Source organism: Coregonus clupeaformis, chromosome 23 (assembly GCF_020615455.1).
Source record: "Coregonus clupeaformis isolate EN_2021a chromosome 23, ASM2061545v1, whole genome shotgun sequence".
Classification (NCBI taxonomy): domain Eukaryota; kingdom Metazoa; phylum Chordata; class Actinopteri; order Salmoniformes; family Salmonidae; genus Coregonus; species Coregonus clupeaformis.
In genome coordinates, this window is record NC_059214.1 from 20,989,578 (window position 1) to 21,013,320 (window position 23,743).

A 23,743-nucleotide genomic window follows, 5' to 3' on the forward strand; every position below is an offset into this window, starting at 1 on the left:
CACCAGAAACAAAATTGTAGACCTGCACCAGGCTGGGAAGACTGAATCTGCAATAGGTAAGCAGCTTGGTTTGAAGAAATCAACTGTGGGAGCAATTATTAGGAAATGGAAGACATACAAGACCACTGATAATCTCCCTCGATCTGGGGCTCCACGCAAGATCTCACCCTGTGGGGTCAAAATGATCACAAGAACGGTGAGCAAAAATCCCAGAACCACACGGGGGGACCTAGTGAATGACCTGCAGAGAGCTGGGACCAAAGTAACAAAGCCTACCATCAGTAACACACTACGCCGCCAGGGACTCAAATCCTGCAGTGCCAGACGTGTCCCCCTGCTTAAGCCAGTACATGTCCAGGCCCGTCTGAAGATTGCTAGAGTGCATTTGGATGATCCAGAAGAGGATTGGGAGAATGTCATATGGTCAGATGAAACCAAAATAGAACCTTTTGGTAAAAACTCAACTTGTCGTGTTTGGAGGACAAAGAATGCTGAGTTGCATCCAAAGAACACCATACCTACTGTGAAGCATAGGGGTGGAAACATCATGCTTTGGGGCTGTTTTTCTGCAAAGGGACCAGGATGACTGATCCGTGTAAAGGAAAGAATGAATGGGGCCATGTATCGTGAGATTTTGAGTGAAAACCTCCTTCCATCAGCAAGGGCATTGAAGATGAAATGTGGCTGGGTCTTTCAGCATGACAATGATCCCAAACACACCGCCCGGGCAACGAAGGAGTGGCTTCGTAAGAAGCATTTCAAGGTCCTGGAGTGGCCTAGCCAGTCTCCAGATCTCAACCCTCATTTTGTCTGTCATAGTTGACGTGTACCTATGATGAAAATTACAGGCCTCTCTCATCTTTTTAAGTGGGAGAACTTGCACAATTGGTGGCTGACTAAATACTTTTTTTCCCCACTCTATGTGTTGTAGTCAGGCCTACAATATCTTAGCCATGATTTAGACGTGTGTAAAACCCCCTCCATGATGTAGGCTACATGTGTCCATGCCCATCATGAAACGAGAGATGAGAACCTCGGTGAATACCAGTGAACCTCTTATTTAGAAGTTATTTTCCTGTAACAATTGTTTGTTTTTCGTAGAATTTTATAAAAAATAAACATATTAGAATGATTCACTGTACTGGTTTTATGGTGAGAACGTCCATTGCGCGCATGCAATGCAACTTCTGGAGAAGTGTAAATGCGATCTGTAAGATGGTTTGAATATGTATATAAAACATTATACACGACATGACCAAAAGTATGTGGACACCTGCTCGTCGAACATCGCATTCCAAAATCATGGCCATTAATATGGAGTTTGTCCCCCATTTGCTGCTATAACAGCCTCCACTCTTCTGGGAAGGCTTTCCACTAGATGTTGGAACATTGCTGTGGGGACTTGCTTCCATTCAGCCACAAGAGCATTAGTGAGGTTGGGCACTGATGTTGGGCGATTAGGCCTGGCTCGCAGTCGTCATTCCAATTCATCCCAAAGGTGTTCGATGGGGTTGAGGTCAGGGCTCTGTGCAGGCCAGTCAAGTTCTTCCACACCGATCTCGACAAACCAATTCTGTATGGACCTCACTTTGTGCATGGGGGCATTGTCATGCTTAAACAGGAAAGGGCCTTCCCCAATCTGTTGCCACAAAGTTGGAAGCACAGAATCGTCTAGAATGTCATTGTATGCTGTAGCGTTAAGATTTCCCTTCACTGAAACTAAGGAGCCTAGCCCGAACCCTGAAAAACAACTCCAGACCATTATTCCTCCTCCACCAAACTTTACAGTTGGCACTATACATTGGGGCAGGTACCGTTCTCCTGGCATCCACCAAACCCAGATTAATCCATCTAACTGCCAGATGGTGAAGCGTGATTCATCACTCCAGAGAACGCGTTTCCACTGCTCTAGAGTCCAATGGTGGCGAGCTATACACCACTCCAGCCGACACTTGGCATTGCGCTTGAGGATTTTAGGCTTGTGTGCGGCTGCTCGGCCATGGAAACTCAATTTCATGAAGCTCGCGACGAACAGTTCTTGTGCTGATGTTGCTTCCAGAGGCAGTTTGGAACTTGGTAGTGAGAGTTGCAACCGAGGACAGACGATTAATACGCGCTACGTGCTTCAGCACTCGGCGGTCCCATTCTGTGAGCTTGTGTGGCCTACCACTTTGTGGCTGAGCCATTGTTGCTCCTAGACGTTTCCACTTCACAATAACAGCATTTACAGTTGATCGGGGAAGCTCTAGCAGGGCAGAAATTTGATGAACTGAATTGTTGGAAAGGTGGCATCCTATGACGGTGCCACATTGAAAGACACTGAGCTCTTCAGTAAGGCCATTCTACTGCCAGTGTTTGTCGATGGAGTTTGCATGGATGTGTGCTCGATTTAATACACCTGTCAGCAACGGGTGTGGCTGAAATAGCCAAATCCACTAATTTGAAGGGATGTCCACATACTTTTATAAATATAGTGTATATAGGAGCAGTATAACGGTGAGTGGATATTCTCCCTTTCTCTTTATATTGGATCTTTGTCCAGCTATTATGAAAACTTTAGATGTGCGTAAAACCCTCCATAGTCTGCATTGGTTTAGTATTATATGGCCATGGGACGCAATTATGGTGCCTGTAAGTGTGTTTAGATATAGCCTATTTAAAACAAGTTGTTGTTTTGTTTTGTTAAGAATTTGATTCGAATTATTCGCTCTCTTTTAAAGCCTTATCAATAATTAATGTAATCTTACTTATTGAAAACATTTGGCATGTCCATACTTAGCCATAATGTAATTTACAGTAGGACTAGCCTCTATATCAGTGCGGATGCTATGTATATATTTCCACATTGAATTAGAACAATGTGGACTGCAAACAGGTTCAAGTTAACATATTTTGCAAAGATGGGATAGGTCTACATTTTGTTATTTTGTTTCTGTAAGCTGTTTAACAAACTTTAACGGACAAACATTGGAATTGGAGTTGATTCCAAGGCAATACATAAAAGTCCGTAAATAAACAACTTGACGCAACCACATATTTAGCTATGGTGCACGTTCTGATTGTCCAGTTAAGGGCCAAGCCTCGACACACCCACAACTTGTTTATTCATCAAAACACAGCCCTTTTTCGCCAACGCCAGCAACTGTGCCGATAATTGTAATTGTGAAAATAGCTAAAATATTTCTGACACCCCCCACGAACCTATAGCGCTACCGCCCAGCGCTTAGATTGACCATTTCGTTAGGTTTGTTAACATAGAGCTCTGTACAGTGCATTTGGAAAGTATTCAGACCCCTTGACTTTTTTAACATTTTGTTACGTTACAGCCTTATTATTTTTTCCTCATCAATCTACACACAATACCCCATAATGACAAAGCGAAAACAGGTTTTTAGACATTTTAGCAAATTTATAAAAACAAAACAAAGAAAATGCCTTATTTACATAAGTGTTCAGACCCTTTGCTATGAGACTAGAAATTGAGCTCAGGTGCATCCTGTTTCCATTGATCATCCTTGATGTTTCTACAACTTGATTGGAGTCCACCGGTGGTACATTCAATTGATTGGACATGATTTGGAAAGACACACACCTTTCTATATAAGGTCCCACAGTTGACAGTGCATGTCAGAGCAAAAACCATGCCATGAGGTCGAAGGAATTGTCCGTAGCGCTCCGAGACAGGATTGTATCAAGGCACAGATCTGGGGAAGGGGACCAAAAAATGTCTGCAGCATTGAAGGTCCCCATGAACACAAAGTCCTCCATCATTCTTAAATGGAAGAAGTTTGGAACCACCAAGACTCTTCCTAGAGCTGGCCACCCGGCCAAACTGAGCAATTGGGGGAGAAGGGCCTTGGTCAGGAAGGTGACCAAGAGCCCGATGGTCACTCTGATAGAGCTCCAGAGTTCCTCTGTGGAGATGGGAGAACCTTCCAGAAGGACAACCATCTCTGCAGCACTCCACCAATCAGGCCTTAATGGTAGAGTGGCCAGATGGAAGCCGCTCCTCAGTAAAAGGCACATGACATCCCGCTTGGTGTTTGCCAAAAGGCACCTAAAGGACTCTCAGACCATGAGAAACAAGATTCTCTGGTCTGATGAAACCAAGATTGAACTCTGTGGCCTGAATGCCAAGCGTCATGTCTGGAGGAATCCTGGCACAATCCCTACGGTGAAGCATGGGGGTGGCAGCATCATGCTGTGGGATGTTTTTAAACGGCAGGGACTGGGAGACTAATCAGGATCGAGGGAAAGATTAATGGATCAAAGTACAGCGAGATCCTTGATGGAAACCTGCTCCAGAGCGCTCAGGATCTCAGACTGGGGCGAAAGTTCACCTTCCAACAGGACAACAACCCTAAGCACACAGCCAAGACAACGCAGGAGTGGCTTCGGGACAAGTCTCTGAATGTCCTTGAGTGGCCCAGCCAGAGCCCGGACTTAAACCCGATCGAACATCTCTGGAGAGACCTGAAAATAGCTGTGCAGCGACGCTCCCCATCCAACCTGACAGAGCTTGAGAGGATCTGCAGAGAAAAATGGGAGAAACTCCCCAAATACAGGTGTGCCAAGCTTGTAGCGTCATACCCAAGAAGACTCGAGGCTGTAATTGCTGCCAAAGGTGCTTCAACAAAGCACTGAGTAAAGGGTCTGATTACTTATGTAAATATTATATTTCAGTTTTTTATTTGTAATACATTTGCAAAAAAATCTAAAAACCTGTTTTTGCTTTGTCATTATAGGAAAGTGTGTGTAGATTGATGAGGGGGAAAAAACTATTCAATCCATTTTAGATTAAGGCTGTCACGTAACAAAATGTGGAAAAAGTCAAGGGGTCTGAATACTTTCCGAATGCACATGAGTTCACAGGGATTACATCCTCACCATCTGCTGTCTATCTCCATGCTGTCTAGTAGTATTGTTCAGATTCAGGCAGTTGTGACGGACATTGTATTTACTTGCGCTGTTAGTCCATTGTAGCAGCTTGCGAGATCATTGAAAATGATTTGAATCGTTTGAACATTGAGAACGATTTGAGTCCAAGTGCACCATGCTCTACCCTTAACTGGGATCCCCCTAACACTATAAAGATGCATCGTAAAAAGGGGCCTTATCTCAGTGTTTCACCCCATCAACAGCTGTTAGGAAGGAGGCTTTAAATGATGACTGCTGGTACAACTTCTTCATACAATTCCTTTTGTAAAGAACAACATGTGAAAAAGGCCTCTAGCCACCATGAGGCCACAGTTAGGCCATAAACAATTACATCCTGCTGCAACCCTCTGAAAGGGTTATCTGGTTTTATATCTGCCCCATTAACTAGTGTAGTGAACCTAATATATAATATTAATAATAATAATAATATATTCCATTTAGCAGACTCTTTTATCCAAAGTTCTTAGTGATGTGTGCAGACAAACCTGACTTTTGCACTCCTCCCACTGTTGCTCTTAGTGTACCATAAAAGTAATTATAAGAATAATACTCTGTTGCTCAATTAATCTCTCACTGTCTGAACTAACCTCTTTTAAAGGGAAGCATGCAGTCAAATCATAATGTCCTGTTAAGATTTTGTCAATTTTCAAATATTGTATATTGAGCAAATACTCACGTTATGATCTTTGGTGTTATACCCCTTAAAGGTGATTTCAGATTCTTTACTTCTTGTCTATCCTCTTGTCTTTTCCTTTCTTTCCATGTTTCTCAACAACAACTTCCTGTATTCAGTCTCCCAAATACCTATTGAAGGTAAGAACAGCCTATGGTTGTTTATTTACCTTCTACCTTATCTTGCATGACTTTCTTATTTTTCTCAGTAACATTTCTAACAAAATGTTTACTGTTTCCAATGGTTGGCTACTGGTGTCATGTGGAGGGTTCTCTTTCTCTGTGGTTTGACATCGTGCCATTTTCATGCTCTCTTTTGTAAAGCATCAAACCACCTTATGAGCTACACTACTATACTTACTCTGTGAAAAGAGAGTACATGGTAACGATGAGTCAATCTCTGAAATATGATTGATGTAAAATGCATGTTCTCTTTTGCCCAATCAAAGTCGGTGGAAAGTTCGAAACAGTTAACAGATGAGAAGCTGGTAAAAGTTATCATGGAAACAAATGATTGAACTAGTGCAGACGTATGGGCAGCTCTTGCTAAAATACTTGAACAGAAGTAGTTGAACAGAAAGGGGATGATTGCTGGTACTTATATCTGAACAGCATTCAACATAGGCACTGTCAAGACATCCAATTACTACATGAAGTTGTTCAGAAAATGTTTGACATACCTTTCACCCCTGTGCTAAGATGAAATAAAGTATTAAGATATGCACTTTGCTGTGTAGACTTACTATAAATTATTGATTGCATCATACATTTTTATGAAGCCATGAAGTGTGAGGGCCATTAGAATGCTTATATTGTGTCCTCGTTAATCCGTTGTTAGAAGGACTATCTTGTTTGGGATGGCAAGCCTCATTATACAAAGCAGCGCTAGCTGCAATTCTCCCATGCCCCTCAGCTGTACACATCCATTCTCTACACTGTTGGCTTTAAGTGTTTATGGTGCTGCTACCCTTCCCGGACAATACAGTACAAGAAACAATGTACTGTATTCTTGTCAATCCCATTGTGAGGAAGGAATTAATGGGACAGCTTGTGTTTAGGTGGACACCATGGAGATGATGCGACACCCTGAGGAAACCACCAACATGAGGAGACAGACAGTGGCCTCCTACTTCCGGGTATGTATCACCATCACCACACCCAACCGTTCTGTTTCGGCAATGTTTTTCATTGACCTTTAATACAGTACAAAAATTGAAAAGGGTTTACATTTCTGGGTCGATTTATATCCACCAGTTAATAAGCATGTCAGTAAAAATATTGTTTTGCTGACACAATAACAAAACAGCTTCAGCACAGAATCTTTGAATTCCACGATGACAATAGGAAAGAATGCATAATGCAAATAATAATCCCTGTTATCTTGTTTGCTCCGCCCCCGTCGCCTTGCTTTGTCTCCTCACTGCGTTGGCAGTACTCCCTGATGGATCTGCTGTCTAAGATGGTGGTGGGTCAACCCCACTTTGTGCGCTGCATAAAGCCCAATGATGACAGACAGGCGCTGCGCTTCTTTAAGGAGAGGGTGATGGTGCAGCTGCGCTACACTGGGATCCTGGAGACAGTGAACATCCGCCGCCAGGGCTACTCCCACCGCATCCTGTTTGAAGAGTTTGTTAACAGGTAACAACTGCAGTGAGCCGGGCGCCGCGGCGCTAGCTGTGCACGCTGAGTGCTGACACAACCCCAGAGGTAGAGCAGAACAAGTGCACTGTGTATGCTACATCACACAAAACACGGATTCCTTAATTAGATGGGAGTCAAAACTTGAGCAGTGCAATAGGTTCACTAATTGGCAGTCATTAGTGATAGCATAAGACTACATCCTGTACAACTCTCTTAACTGGGTGGGTTCAACTCTCTTAACTGGGTGGGTTCAACTCTCTTAACTGGGTGGGTTCAACTCTCTTAACTGGGTGGGTTCAACTCTCTTAACTGGGTGGGTTTAACTCTCTTAACTGGGTGGGTTCAACTCTCTTAACTGGGTGGGTTCAATTCTCTTAACTGGGTGGGTTCAACTCTCTTAACTGGGTGGGTTCAACTCTCTTAACTGGGTGGGTTCACTTCACGGGACTGGGAAATAAGGGCAGAATTCAAACAGAGAGGAACTCTGAGGCTGACGATATACATTTTAATGAATCTTTCTTTACTATTCATGAAGGGTTTGTTTTCATGCTCAGTGTCCTGGACACAGTCCATATCTGACATAGGGCCCCATTATTCCCCGGGTGGTTATCATTAATAAAGAAATTGGGTTAGATACAGGATATCAGATAAGGTTTTTATTTGTTTTTCAAATGTCTGGCAGCATCTGCCAGTGTGAGCATAATAAGATTTCCGTCTATTGAAGCAGCCTAATAAGATACCAAAACAGGGATTTAAACCTTGCTCAACCTGTCAAGAATAAAATACCTACTCAGACTAGGTCCTTGGGAAAACGTAGGAAACCTACATTTGATCAATTATCCTTTGAAAAATATTCCAGGCACCTCCAATGGGACGCTTTAATATGATATAAAATGTAATTAGCTTGGGCTTGTGGCCTGTGTAAAAAGCAGTGGGATGGCTGGTTAGTTTCGCTGCTCTCTGGGAGCTTTTAAAAGATTGTGTGTTTAATTTAGCCGGATTTTAAGCAGAAAACCTTGAATGACCACATGTCGTTCTTCTGCCTGTTCCAATTCTCTGACAGTGTTGGTGAGGCTATTTTATTTGAGGGTTCACATAGTTTGGTGTTAAAAGTGACAATGGGCTGTTAACCCTCAAATATAATGAATATGTGTGGGTGTGGGTGGGTGTGTGTGATGAGGGGAGGGGGGGTGGGGGCTAGGGGGCTAGATTCTCATTTAGCAGTGTTAAAAGCTACTGTCCTATTGTGTTAATAGAGTGATTTCACCTATCTATTGTTTGGAGTATAGGAGACCATATCCTAGCATGTCCCTGGCTTTCAACCTTGCCATTGAATCTATCCCATCCCATCCAAGCCAGGCAGAAATAATACTGACAGACTCAATAGTAAACTGCACCTTTAGTGGAAAACTGATTTAAATTTGTGCTCTCATATCAAAGGCTCGTCTGATGTTGCCAAGGAGTGTGCTTTGTATTTAGCATCAAAGAAAGAACAGGTATCAACAGGAATTAGAATGAAAGGCTGTAGAATGTGGTGGGGGGGTTCAAAGACGTTTTCATTCATTGTTGTTTTTCTTTTCTTTGACCAACACCAGAACACAAGGAATGAACCAGCAGTTTGGGAGCCTTGATGTCCCTGAACAAACAGTTATATCAGCTCTGTCCTATGCTGGTGTTTTATAAACTGTGACAGGCGGGACAGTCAAGGGCCTTAGACAATGAAGTAGAGACATGCACTGGAGCTGATTAACACAGATAGGCTTTATGGGTGTCATCTGTGTAGTGATTGAAATAAGAGAGCATAGTCCATTCAAAAAAGCTCAGACAATAGGCCTCTGTTAGCGACTCATGCTTCAGTGAGCCTCGTTTTCTTTGTGCACTGATCCACGAATGGCGATTGAATTCATTTACAATGAAATATATTTATTTTAAAGTTGTATGAAAGACACGTTTCTGAACTGTCTGAAAACACTGAATCATGGCAAAAAAGATGATTACCTATGATAAAGGTCAGATATCTTTCCCTCTCTCCTGTTTTATAGGTACTACTACCTAGCTTTCCGGGCTCACCAGATGCCTGACACCAGCAAAGAGAATGCCGTTGCCATACTAGAGCGGGCCAAACTAGAGAACTGGGTCTTAGGGAAGACAAAGGTAATTTGATGATGATTAGCCAGAGAAATGATAGTGATTCTTGTTTCGAAACCTATGGATGGCATCACAACTTGGTCCATAGATTGAGTTGCTTCGATGTTAAGCTCCCTGGGTGTACTGTGTGTCAGGTGTTCCTGAAGTACTACCATGTGGAGCAGCTGAACCTGCTGCTGAGAGAGCTGATAGCACGGGTGGTGGTGATGCAGGCCTACACCAAGGGCTGGCTGGGGGCGAGGCGCTACCGCAGAGAGAAGGAGAAGAGGAACCATGGGGCCATCATCATCCAGTCAGGTAGCCATCCACCTGGCCTAATCTGGAGGACTATACTTCATGAAATAGATTAGTTTGATAAACACAGTGTGACCCATATAGGCCAAAAGAGCAATGCTTCAGAGCAGACAATAAGACCTCTGAGAGTTCAAAGGGATCTAGCTCATTGCCACCTGGTTGTGCTGTGTTTTGAAGTGGGATCTCATGTTGTATGTGCCTTCTATATTGTTTCACTGAGGTTGATCAGTAAATTCTTTCTCTCTAGCCTGGAGGGGCCACAATACCCGACAGAATTTCAAGCGAACCAGAAAGGAGAGGGAAGAAGCGGCCATTTGCATACAATCAGGTAAAGCATTGCAGATGTTGTTGTTGTATTGTTCTCAGAAGTACTTGACTCACTAAATAGGGCACTTCTGGAATTTTCACATACTTCTAAATCCAGATTATGTGTTTTGGAGTTTTTCTTTATATATTCTTTAAGAGAAAGTTAATAAAGGTCTAAAAACCTTATGGTTTGATGAAATACCTTTTTGATCTCAGTAAGCATCCCATGAAACCGTAATAATTAATTAATAATGTATAAGGGAAGGCTTTTGAAAGTTTGGGCAGCATTTGGTCCCCATGTTTCAGAAGAACAGTGCATATTGAGATCCTTTTTTCCTTTCATCTCTTTCCCAGTCAAGGCAAGAGAGGGGGTTATCCCTTCTGTTTCCTCACTACTTCCTCTCTCAAATTCCCAGTCTATTACACTGCTCTCACATACCAGAAACAAGATGCCTTTTTATACTGTCAACCTTTTCATCTGAAATGTAAATTAATTCGTACTCGGTGTGCCTTGACGAAGATCAAAGTGGGCATATTAACCTTTGCGGGCCTCCCCCACTCCTTTGAGCCTCTCACTGGAGGACAAGGGACGGTGCCAAGAGGGGCAGGGGAGAGGAGCGGTAGAGGAGGGGTAGAGGAGGGCTGGGGGAGGAGACTTGGCATTGTTTTATATGGCTCTCCTAAGGGCTGCCCTCATCTGGCACATTGAGCATATCAGTCGCCTGCACACCTTGTGTAAATGTCCTCCATTAAAACCCTTGTAAATAACGCTGTGGAATAGGTAAACAGGTTTTTTGGTGTGAGAAAAGCCCTGCTGTCGGCCCTTGCTCTTTATCTCTTTGTAGAACTCCACATTGATGTGTTTGTGTGCGGGCGGGCTGAGGAGAAGGCCAACCTGACATAAGTGGGGCCTCAGCCCCCCCCACGGAACACTCCAACACGCTCACATTGTGTGTTCACTGCAGCTTATAGCCTTTGAGGTGGGCCGCATTTGCATTTTTTAAATAAACAGATGCCTTTCAAATGTATGAGCCTGGTGGCTCCTCAGATCTCAGCAGGGCCTGGGGGGCATGCTAACCATCGATCAGATTAGACCATGGAAAATAGAGCTGCTCAACAATGTACTCCAACATTCTTTTTCACTGTGTGTAATTTTACAACTAAAACACAAAGCCCTTTGACTGAATAGCGTGGCATGCTCTGTTTAGTGCCATCCATTAGGGTTCCCTTTTTTCATCACATATTGTTTTGAAAATGAATCCCTCCTTTTTGGATTGATGGAAAACGGATGCAACTTTTCTACCACTAACTGGTATAATTGTTTACACTTGGGTAACATGTTTGTTTACTCAAATATAAGTTAGAAGGCTTTGTTGTGTCCTTTTTCTTTGTCTCATCTAGTTTAAGTTGCGCAATTAAGCATAGCTTAATACTCAGAGAGGGAAATTGAGAAATGAATTTAAATCCCAGATAATATTGTGTCGGAATGCATTGATGGTAGTCATATTACTGTATCCACAGCATACAGGGGCCACCGAGTGCGTAAAGACCGTGGAATCCAGAGGCACATATCTCACCCAGGGGCAGGAGGCCACACTGACAGGAACAAGTATTTTGGGTCAGTTTCTTCATCCCTTTACCAGTGTTATATTTGATCTAAAACAGTTAGCTATGTTTGTGTCAGTGTGTGTTTGTCTTGATGTATCCATTAGGCCCTAATGATTAGGATGCCCCAAAGTTTGGCCACACAGACAGTAAGGTCCAGCAATAGGGATGATCTGTGTTTTTGTATGTATGTTTGTGCTTTACTGTAGTTTTTTAGTGTTAAGTGTCTCTGAAGGCCATTAGATCTGAGCCTGGTGTGCACCCCTGCAAGCCTTTTCTCAAGTTGTTACAGAAGGACCTCCGGTAGAGACCACAGTCATGGGGCAAAGGGCTTTGCATACCAGTCACTCAACTTGAGCTCTACTAGGCAGACCTCTTTCCTCCCCTCTTTAATGTACTGTTGTTTCAACCACTAGAGGAAGCTCCTCCTATTGCACCACCTCTCCTTTTTATAAATGTAATAAATATCTTTCTGCCAAGATAGCGCACTTGTCTGACTGCAAACGGGGCTGGGCTCTGAACTGGTCTCCAGATGTAAGAGCTGAACGCGGTTTGTGTTTACTCAGCGTATGGCAGGCCAGTCATTAAGGAAGTATGTGTGAAGCAGGAGAGCAGCAGCTGAACTGCAGTACACATGGTGTCTGGCCAGTGCTGCTCACAAGTCCAACCAAGCTGACTGTCACACACTCTCCTTCAACACTTGTGCTTTCATTCAAGACCACTATTGATTCTCTCTTGCCTTAGTATTTAGAATAGTATTGGTTTATTCCATAATCTTCAAATGTTAAGGAACTGACAGCTTTTTAGCCCAATTTTTTTTTAAAGAAAGTAAATACATAAGCAATACTTGGGTTTGGAAGTATATTGCCAACTGATGCACAGATCCCCCATTTTGTTGGAGAAGCTGAAATCTTTATTCATTTTATTGACTTTGTCGGTCAAGGGCGGCAATGCATCTCTCCAGACTCGAAGACTAGATTTCCACATCTGAAAATGTTATGCTTGTTGTATACCCGGGCTGAGAAGTCTTTCTTCTGGGAATTTTTTCACCATGTTTACAATCATATTCCTTGGTGAGAACTTCAAACCTCAACTTAACAATTCTGTTTAATCAGTGTTGGAATCGCTCTATATAGATTTATTTTGACGTGATCTGGTCCATTTTCCCCTTTTAAGATGTGTGCTCTTACCTACACATTGTAACTTTCCCCTTTTATATCACTCAGTGCCTTGCACACTGTCTGTCTAGGTTTGTGTCCATCTCCAAAGGTTTCTATTGCATCATACTGCCCAACCTGAATAATATTCCCCATCTTTGTTCTACTGCTCTACTGTGTGTTCAATAGTGTGTCTATATATCATATGAAAGAGAGACAAGATGAAGGATGGTTAATCTTACATAATAGTTTGTATGTCATTATCTATGTTGTACCACATGAAATCTATTGTGATAGGTGGTTTAGGATCAGTCCTCTAAACTCTCTTTTTCACCTTTGTAGGTATGATGGTAGACACACTTTGAATGATCACAGAGAGAAGGTAAGTTTATATCAGAGAAATGAATATTTTTAGCATAATACTGTACTTCTACAAAGCCCCTTGAACATCGATTATTCATTAGAGTTTTTGGGGTCCTTGAAACAAAAGACTTCTCTTGCTCCAAACTCCATCTCAGAGGAGAGAGAGGGTGGTACAGGAATGGGAGAATCAAAAGGCTGGAAATTCAGGGCTGAGAATAAATGCTTGCTGTTCCCGGAGGTGATTTGTCTTTGCGCTTCTCTTTCTACAGATGTTAGACCCCTTTTTGGTAAAGACCTGAGGTTCTTTGGTAGCACTTTGATATCCTGCTCGAATTCAATATGTGAAATAGAAGAGCCACTCCGTGACTAGGAGCACATCACAGTCTTTGAAGTCTGATCCAATTTTTGCTGCTCACCATTTGATGTTGAAAGGATGAAATGAGGAAAACTTACAGTTTTTGCCAGTAACTCTGCTGAGCATATGTAAGATTTAAAAAGCAAAATCCTTTGTAGGATGTACTTAGAAATGTTAAGCAGATTAATACTTTCCTAGAGCTCTTTTATTCAAAGATAAAAATTTAATATGAGAGGTCTGTGTGTGTTGTTATTTTCAACCTCACAATTAAGTCAGTGTACTGCTATTTGCAGGGAGGTAGGGGTAATAGAGGGTCCTATGCAATTGCATTAGCATGTGATTAACATTGCAAAACACATTCATGGGTTGTGTCTGCCAAAACAGTAAATAAAAAATAAATGAATTTGAATCCAGTATGACTAAGAAACAATAATAAATAGGCGGCCTTTTACTTGTGTCTGTCTCTCAGTCTGTCTGTGTATGTTTCCATTGACAGCACTCTTCTGACTGTGTTTATGCCTCTTCTTTAAAGGTTGCCCCCGACCGCCATGATAGACAAGTGAGAAATGACAGCAGAGACAAAGGCAGAGAAGACACAGTAATGAAGGCTTGCAGGGAGACAGGCAGCCTGCGAGACACACAGTGTAAACAAGGTAAGCCTGAGCACAGAGCTGGCGGGTGCAGGTAATTACACAAGGAAACAGGAGAAATCCAGCTTTAATTGATAAAGTGCAATTTTTAATACAGGACCCCTTTCATCCCTACCAATCCTTCCTGCCTTTTTTTGTTGACAACAAAGGGAGGAAGTATAATGAGTGATCATTTATATGGTATTTTAATAACCTGGGTCAGCTCATCATAAACAACTTCTCATCGCAGGGGTTTTAGAAGTGGCACTATAGCACTTCAAAGCCTCATTCTCCCATGCAGAGCCCTTCGCTAAAGATCCCATCAATGGCTCTAATAGACCCACATAGTAACGGTGACAAGAAAATACACAAACCCTGATTTGTTGAACTTATGTTTGGTTTGCTTTTTGCCCAAGGCGCTGAATTCCATTAATTCATGCTGCCTGGGAGGCTGAGTGGGTGGTTGAGCAGGGCGCTGCTGATTACGGCCGTAACCCAGCCCACTGCTAGCCTGCCTGGGTAATGGGGGCCCGGCCCTTCATTAATGTTATTACGAGACTGAGGTAAGAGACGGAGGTGGGATACCGTTTAGCTGCGCGGCCGGGAGATTACGCGGATTAGACATGATAATATAACACAGACAGGGCTCTCCAGCGGGCGAGGGATTAGTGTCAGCACGCCACAGCAGGTCTGGGTTAGATAGCAGCTAATTCGGTAATGCTTGATACAGGTGACCCCCGCTCTGAAGCATCACTGCCGCTGACAAGGGTCTGCTTTTAAGAATTCATGATGTATGAATATGAAGGGAAATGCTGGAAGGAATAGCAGTTTGAGTTTAATTTCATTCATTGAAATATGCATTTAAAGTGTTTCTCCTACTGTAGTTCCCTGGTTTATACTAGCAAAAATAATTAAGCAGTTATGCCATTATAAATTGGGGAAAAATTCATTATAACTAGCTAGGTCCATTAATGAGGTTTGAAATTCCCTTCTCCTGAGAGCAGGGTAGATGGTTTTGGGGCAAAATGCTAAATGCTGTGATAAAAACATTTTCATTTTCCATAAGCCATGGGCTTTCATAATGCTTCACTTGTGTTGTGTGCAGAGAACACATAGACTTTCAGGTATTCATCATCTCTTTCCTCCCCATTTATGTTCTGAGGTCTGCTTATGGCTACAGTTGCTTTCAGGAAACCATATTTGAATACGTTGAGGGAGGCCACAGTGGCCATGCACCCAGGGCACACTTTGATCCCTGCAGATCTGAGGCCTTTTTTTTATCCTGAGGTTGAGCGAGTCATGGAAGCCTGGCCCTACCAGATGTTTGGAGACCAGGCTTCTTCCTGTGTCTCATCCTGCCGACGCCCCTGGTGATTGCTTATATTCTGGGGCTGAGGTGAACCTGGAGTGTTTCAGGACACCAACAGAGAAAGTTGAAAATTTGCCCAGGAAATTCAAATCCGCTTTGCGTTTGACCAAAAGCGCTGTGGCACGACCCGGAACCTCTCTCTGCGTTTGATGGACGCTAAGTCCCTTCTAAGTAATTTGACTGAGCCCAGCTGTGCTGTGTGGTCCAGGACAGCCCCATTTGTGAAAGTAAGACAGGAGGAGATTACCCTTAGTTTCAAAGATGTCTGTTTCAGTGTATGTTTAACACAGGGCTAAGGGACTATTCTCCAGCTTTAGCCAGATACCTGCAGTGCTTTCTTTTGTGGAAGGAAGAAGGAAAGAGAGAATTAAAGCACTCCACAGACACAGCCCTTCTTTACATCCCACTGGGCACAAACTGGTTGAATCAACGTTGTTTCAATGTAATTTGTCAACATATTGTAACATGGAATCTATGTGGAAAATGCGTTGGATTGCAGAAAGTCATCAACGTTGTTTTCAACCACAGAATTATGTAATTATGGTAACAATTTTTCTACATAGACAAAACTTGTATAAAATATGTTGAATTTGTACCTTTAAAACAACATCAGATCTTCAACGTTATATCCACTATCAGAAAAAATAACAATAGGCTGGGCAGCACATCCTACTGGAGAATTGATTTATCTACAGCAGGGATGGGGTGGGGGCCACTAAAAATCTGAACTCATCATGAGGGGCCTCAGTGGCTTGCGGGTCTACGTATCCACATCCGTACCCACACATGCAGTCAGAACCCGCCCTAGCCTTTTGGGTGAAATTATGTTGGGGGAATTATCTGAGTGACAGTGACTGACAAAATCATTGGGGCCGGTAATTTGACCATGATTACTACAAGTTTAGATAGCTGGCTAGACTAACTTACCAATCTAAAAATCAGTAGCTGTCAGTAGCTAGGTTTCCATCCAATTGGCGACAGATTTTTAGCTTGTCCGGGAGCAAGACGTCGGTGTCCGCAACTTGGCTTCTTTTCCCTTTATAATCCGTGATTGTCTGGAGTCCCTGCCACATACGTCTCGTGTCTGAGCCATTGAATTGCGACTCCACTTTGTCTCTGTACTGATGTTTTGCCTGTTTGATTGTCTACGAAGGGCATAACTAGACTGTTTGTACTCCGTATCCCCAGTCACCTTGCCGTGGTTAAATGCGGTGATTTGCACTTTCAGTTTTGCGCGAATGCTGCCATCTATCCACGATTTTTGGTTTGTAATCATCACAGTGGGAACAACATACGCTATACACTTCCTGATGAACTCAGTCACCGTGTCAGTGTATATGTCAATGTTATTCTCAGAGGCAACCCGGAACATATCCCAGTCCATGTGATCAAAACAATCTTGAAGCATGGATTCCGATTGGTCAGACCGGCGTTGAACAGTCCTTACCACGGGTACTTCCTATTTGAGTTTCTGCCTAAAGGAAGGGAGGAGCAGGATGGAGGCGTGATCTGATTTGCTGAAGGGAGGGTGGGGGAGGGCCTTGTAGCCATCCCGGAAGGGAGAGTAGCAATGGCGAGAGTTTTTGATGTGTGAGTGGCGCAGGCAATATGTTGATAAAACTTCAGTAGAGTTTTACTAATATTTGCTTTATTAAAGTCCCCAGCTACAATAAATGTGGCCTCAGGATATGCGGTTTCCAGTTTGCACAAAGTCCAGTGTAGTTCCTTGAGAGCCGTCGTGGGAATATACATGGCTGTGACGATGACCGAAGATAATTATCTCGGGAGGTAATGCGGTCGGCATTTGATTGTGAGATATTCTCGGTCGGGTAAACAGAAGGACTTGAGTTCCTGTACGTTACCACAATCACACCATGAGCAGTTAATCATAAAACATACACCTCCACCTTTCTTTTCCCCTGAAAGTTCTTCATTCCTGTCTGTGCGATGTACTGAGAACCCAGCTGGCTGTATGGACGGGGACAGTATATCCGGAGAGAGCCATGATTCCGTGAAACAGAGTATGTTACAGTCTCTGATGTCTCTCTGGAAGGAGATCTTCTCCTTTGTTGTCCAGGGACTGAACATTAGCCACCCTGTGAAGTTCATCAGAAATTATTTAATCTGTAGCCTAATAAACACTGCAATAAACTGCATGGTTTCCTGGGACGTAGTGGGAGGATCACACACCATATCATCACATGACTCCAAGTTTACTTCGTTATGATGGTTATTATATCAATATTTGTGCATAAAGGCGTTTCCACCGCCATTTCTCTCATTATTAATTTGATCTACACAAAGAAATTGCACCTTGTGTATTCTACTATTCTAACTCTCAACATTAATTGGAGACCCCAACTGAGTTACCCCTCCCCCCCCCATTGTCAACCTAACACAATTCGATATTACTTTTGTAATAAGGCTATCTTACAAACTAATTTAACAGTTTTTATTCAACCTTAAAATGAATAACTCATCCATGACCACATTTTGAGGTTACTGTAACTATAAAAGGATTAATATGTAATCATAGAAAGTGTGCATGTTCAGGATAGCGTGCAAAGGTCGCAGGTCTGTGGAGATCTTCACAATATAAATATCTGTACAGAACCTCAAACAGTACTTTTAATGTAATCTAAACTACAATACAGGCCATTTGGTTTTGCTATTATATGAAACACAGTGATAACACATTAAGTTGTTGTATAAATACAAAATATCTGACATTGTATTCACATTTGAACTTTGTTGTGCTTTTAAATGGTTGAAAGTGCAGTGATAACACATTGGGAATTCAACAAACTTCTGACTGTCTGTTTGAGTGGGTGAATAAAGGTTGAAATCTCATTGATCAACGACCCAACCAAATATTACCCACATTTCCATGTTGAAATGGTGTGGTTTGCCCAGTGGGATGTCTTAAGTGTCATCCTTTGATTTGCAGCATTTTGTCACCGAGATAGTTCAACAGGTGCATCCACCAAACAGTCATGTAAACAGAACACTTACAGTACGTAACTTCTCTCCCTGTCTCACCAGCCTGAATATTAATACAATATGAATAATAATTCAAAAAGAGTCAAGCGAGCAAAGCGGTGATATGATCAGAGTGCTGTTTACGCTCCTCAGTGTGGTAAACAGGATGGTGCCGAGGATCATTCAGAGGCTGACTTTATGGTTTATGACTGCTGAGCTACTTATGTTAACAGGCTTTTTGAAGATTAAAGTGCTGGTAAACATACATGTCAGAAGAGAGACAGTGATAAAGAGGAGTCACAACACAGAGACCAATTACTGCTGCGTCTAGAAAGACACTTAACCTGGTCTTTTGAAGAGTAGGGAAGAAAAAGGAAAGAAAAGAGGAAGGTTCAGTGACTTCGAGGTTTCCTAATACTTATTGGTTATAGTTCTGTACCTCGACTCTACAGATGTAGGATATTAATTTGAGCCAGTTTGCGACAGCAGGAAAATAATCCTGCAGCAACAGAACATTTTAATTATTATGTGGATTATAATTAATAGGGGGTTGATACATTTTTTGTTAGAGCAAATCAAGTCTGACATTTTAAATTGGAAATTACAAACTTTCGAAGCCTTTTTAATCCTTGAATACACTACAAATTTGCATTTCCTGCAGTGCAGGAAAAATCTCAGCAACAAAATAATGAAGATCCTACATCTGTATAGGGTGTACTAGTCTAGTCATTGTGCCTTGATTTGGTTGGCACCCTGAGCTGTGCTGCAGCTGTGAGTGGTCAATGGAAACGCGGCATTAGGACATGGAATTACCCAGTTGCAATGTTCTAAAACCCACGTTCACCGATCCATCCCACTTTCCTACCATCCAACTTGCTCATTACCAACAACTCTGACACCACTTACCACATGTCCTCCCACTAGCTGCGCAACCACGACGCCCTACTCCCCCAGCCCAGCCCCTACCGTCACCACCACCACCATATCAACATACATCTGCAAGACAAATGATCCACCCTCTCCATGTTCCTCAGACAAATACTCTCCCTCCCTCTCTCACTGTCTCTCAGCCTTTTGATTTATCTGTCTGTCTCCACCCATCATAGAGGCTGAAACGGGTGCCTAACACATTCCTTCAGTTTTAGGCAAATTACAGTCGCAGAGGTAGCCGAAATTTGGAGTGGATAGGAAGACTCAACTTGACGGAAGGAAGGAGGCCTCCTGTCTGCCACTACCTACCATAATCCTCTTAATGTCAGTGAGAGTAGTTAACAGGATGTACTTCCAAACTACTCATCATCACAATTTCTACAGAATAATCTCTTCAAACGTACCTGTAGTATATGAAGGTATAAGATTATATTGTAACTTTTCTTTTAGTATCATACAAGTGGCTTGGGTTATTTTGAATGTTTTTTTATGCTTAGAACTTTTAAAGGCTCAGTGCAGTCAAAAATGTATTTTATATATATTTCCACACTATGAGGTTGGAATAATAGTGTATAATAATACTAATGCCCTTTTAGTGTAAAAGCTGTTTGAAAAGACCACCTGAAATGTCAGCCTGTTTTGGTGGGATGGAGTTTTGGCGTGCCTGGTGACATCATCAAATCAAATCAAATCAAATTATATTTGTCACATGCTCCGAATACAATAGGTGTAGACCTTACAGTGAAATGCTTACTTACAAGCCCTTAACCAACAATGCAGTTTTAAGAAAGAATACCAACAAAACAAAAATCACAAAAAAAAATACTATATAAAATAACCTTTATTTTATCGTGATCCTTGTTTCACCATCTCTGCCTACTGCATACTGTCTATCCTGCACCGCACCTGGGTCACACCTCACACCAAAATTCTTGCTTGAGGAATTGCTCTTTGCTAAGAAGTTATTTTTGTTAATTTTTTACAATTTTGAATTGAAAACAATCACAGTAAGGTACTTAATTGTTACAGAGAAATTATTTGATATTGAGATACCTTAAAGATATCCAGTTTTCTGGAGTTGTTGTCCTTAAGTTGTTGATCTTTAGAAGTGGTTATAAGAATGTCTATTACCCATCACAGTACATTTCAGTTGCTTATTTCACTTTGTGGGGTGGTTTCTCATTGACTGTCCGACTTCCCCTGTGCAACATACTAACATGTACTCACTGCTCAATCTGGAGGTCTGACAAATGATTGACTTCCAAAAAACTCTGTGGGATTTTCCCAGCACATGAAGATTTCTTCAGGAGTCAAGCCCCAAATCTGCCGTCAGTGGAAAATAATGATTTCAGTGTGAAAAATTGAAAATTGGTTGTAAGTAATAACATCCTCTGCCTGCATTAGTGAAAAACAGATGCAGGAAATGCCCTTTGGACCATTATCTAGAAAACCTTGTGATTTTCCTAGTGTGCCTTATAATTCAAAGCACATGGGTTACCATTTAAGTGCGATGTCCCAAATTAAGACATTGGTAATAAATCACAGTAGTCCTGAAAAGCTCTGGAACTCCTATTGAAGTTTGACTAGAGCTACAGTGCTATGAAAAAGTATTTGCCCCCTTTCTAATTTTCTCTACCTTTGCATATTTGTGGTTCTGAATGTTATCAGATCTTCAACCAAAACCTAATATTAGATAAAGGGAACATTAAGGTAAGTCGTCCAGGTCCTGAGGCAGCAAAGCATCCCCAAACCATCACACCACCACCACCATGCTTGACCTTTGGTATGATGTTCTTACTGTGGAATGCAGAGTTTGGTTTTCGCCAGGCATTACTGGAACCATGTCGTCCAAAAAGTTATACTTTTGAATCATCTGTCCATAGAACGTTCTTCCAAGAGTCTTGATGATCATCCAGGTGCTTTTTGGCAAACTTGAGTCAACTTTTTGGACGAGATGGGTCCCATTATGCCTGGCGAAAACCAAACACTGCATTTCACAGTAAGAACATCATACCAAAGGTCAAGCATGGTGGTGGTGGTGTGATGGTTTGGGGATGCTTTGCTGCCTCAGGACCTGGACGACTTGCCTTAATAGAAGGAACCATGAACACTGCTCTGTATCAGAGAATTCTACAGGAGAATGTCAGACCATCCGTATGTGAGCTGAAGCTGCAGCACAACTGGGTGATGCAGCAAGACAATGATCCAAAACACACAATCAAGTCTACATGAAAATAGCTAAAAAGCAACAAATTGGAAGTTTTGGAATGGCCTAGTCAAAGTCCAGACCTAATCCCCATTGAGATGTTGTGGCAGGACTTGAAACGAGCAGTTCATGCTTGAAAACCCACACGTCACTGAGTTTCTGCATGGAAGAGTGGGCCAAAATTCCTCCACTGCGACGTGAGAGACTGATCAACAACTACAGGAAGCATTTGGTTGGAGTCATTGCAGCTAAAGGTGGCACAACCAGTTATTGAGTGTAAGGGGGCAATTACTTTTTCACACAGGGGAATTGGGTGTTGCATAACTTTGTTTATAAAATAAATGAAATAAATATGTAATTGTTGTGTTATTTGTTCACTTATGTTCCCTTTATCTAATATTAGGTTTTGGTTGAAGATCTGATAACATTCAGTATCACAAATATGCAAAAGTAGAGAAAATTAGAAAGGGGGCAAATACTTTTTCATAGCACTGTAGCTATCTATTCAGGGACTTTCTGTTAGCAATAAACAATGTGTGTGTGTGTGTGTGTGTGTGTGTGTGTGTGCGTGCATGTGAGGGTTTGTGAGGGAAAGAGAGGGGTCTGGGCTGCACATGTCTCATTTAGACATCAAAGGACTCCACTGATGATTTTTCATTATAATCCATGCCTTTTGGTGCTTCGGCTCCCTCCATCTGAATAAACAAAACCCAAGTGGTTAACTGTGGTCTGGGAGAAGTCAGGTGATCCCAGCACGTGATTCAGGAAGTAAATTGATACATATCTTTAATTTATCTGGCTAAAATCTCATTTAGCAGCTCTTTTATGTTGTTTCTGAGGAGCATTCTGATTTTCAAGGGATTTAAAACTGGTATTTAGAGATGTATTACGAATCATCTGAACCTCTTTGAAAATTAAAGAAAGTACCGTATTTTCCACACTATAAGGCGCACCGGAGTATAAGCCGCAGCAGCTAAATTGAATGATGTGTACATATATAAGCCGCACTGGACTATAAGCCGCAGGTGTTTTAATGTTTAATTACCATATGTAAGGGTTCGTGCACAGAGGGGATTGTCGGGAAAATGATGGCTGCTTGAGGAAGCTCCCATTTATTAACATTTCAACAAACAAGTTGCATATTTGCATAACGTATTCAAGTGTTACCATTTAGTGCAATAGTAGCTACAGAACATATACTGTGCTGTGTAAAGTGTACTGTATCACATAGCGTTTCAGACACACAAACTTTTCAACTTTCAAACTTAAACGGTGCGCTCCCAGCGCACATACCGGCAGTGATCTACAGCAGTGGTTTTCAACCAGTGGTCCTTGAGGGAGTGCTAGGGGTTCCCCAGCAAAATTAGTTAATAGCGTCACAATCATTTAACCACTTAACTTTGGTTACTTTTGAAAAACCTTGAAAAAGTGTGCACATCTTTGAATATTTATCTACATTATAGCCTACAGTAGTACCATAACAAAAAACAAAGCTTACAGTGCTTGACGAGGCAATATCAATGGCTAAATTAAATGTATTTTTTTTAAAGTGCAAAATAAAGTGCCTGTAACACGACAGTAAGCGCGTAAGCCTAAAAATGCAGCAACACGGCTGCTTAAAATATACGGTAATCAGCCTACCAGAAAAGTCATTAATCCTCGTCTTCATCTTTTAGGCTAAGGTGCAGTACACGGCTGTAACCAGAAAAGTCAAGTCATTAATCCTCATCTCCGTCTTCTTCCTGCGTACTAAAACCACCAAAGTCCTCATCTTCAGTGTCGGAAACGAACAGGCTCAGGGTGGCTTCGTCAGCCACTCTCCTCTCTCCTTCGTTGTCGCTCTCAAAACCAACGAACTCCTCTTTGTCACTGTCGGAATCGAACAGCCTCTGAAGGGCCTCAGCTGTGGCGGCGTCCTCCTCTTCATCACGCAGCAGTCCAGCCTTTCGGAACCCGTTAATGATCGTGGATGTTTTGACACTCCTCCATGCTATCAGGATCCACTTGCAAACTTGAGCGAAAGTTGCTTTTCGCATGCGACCAGTTTTGGTGAATGATTTATCGCCGCTAGTCATCCACGCCTCCCACTGAACGCGTAGTGCCACTTTGAACGCACGATTGACACTGATGTCGAGTGGCTGCAGATGCTTC

General features: G+C 42.2%; 1 protein-coding gene across 1 annotated transcript in view; it reads left to right on the plus strand.

Moving 5' to 3' along the window:
- The window catches only part of myo3b (myosin IIIB), a 115,228-nt gene that overhangs the window by 65,126 nt on the left and 26,359 nt on the right, over window positions 1-23,743 (plus strand). The window contains exons 26-34 of the mRNA XM_041844349.1: window positions 5,731-5,751; window positions 6,669-6,746; window positions 7,043-7,248; window positions 9,294-9,405; window positions 9,534-9,696; window positions 9,941-10,021; window positions 11,521-11,617; window positions 13,104-13,143; window positions 14,012-14,132. Coding sequence (XP_041700283.1) covers window positions 5,731-5,751; window positions 6,669-6,746; window positions 7,043-7,248; window positions 9,294-9,405; window positions 9,534-9,696; window positions 9,941-10,021; window positions 11,521-11,617; window positions 13,104-13,143; window positions 14,012-14,132 — 919 coding nt within the window. The remainder of the gene's footprint in view (window positions 1-5,730; window positions 5,752-6,668; window positions 6,747-7,042; window positions 7,249-9,293; window positions 9,406-9,533; window positions 9,697-9,940; window positions 10,022-11,520; window positions 11,618-13,103; window positions 13,144-14,011; window positions 14,133-23,743) is intronic.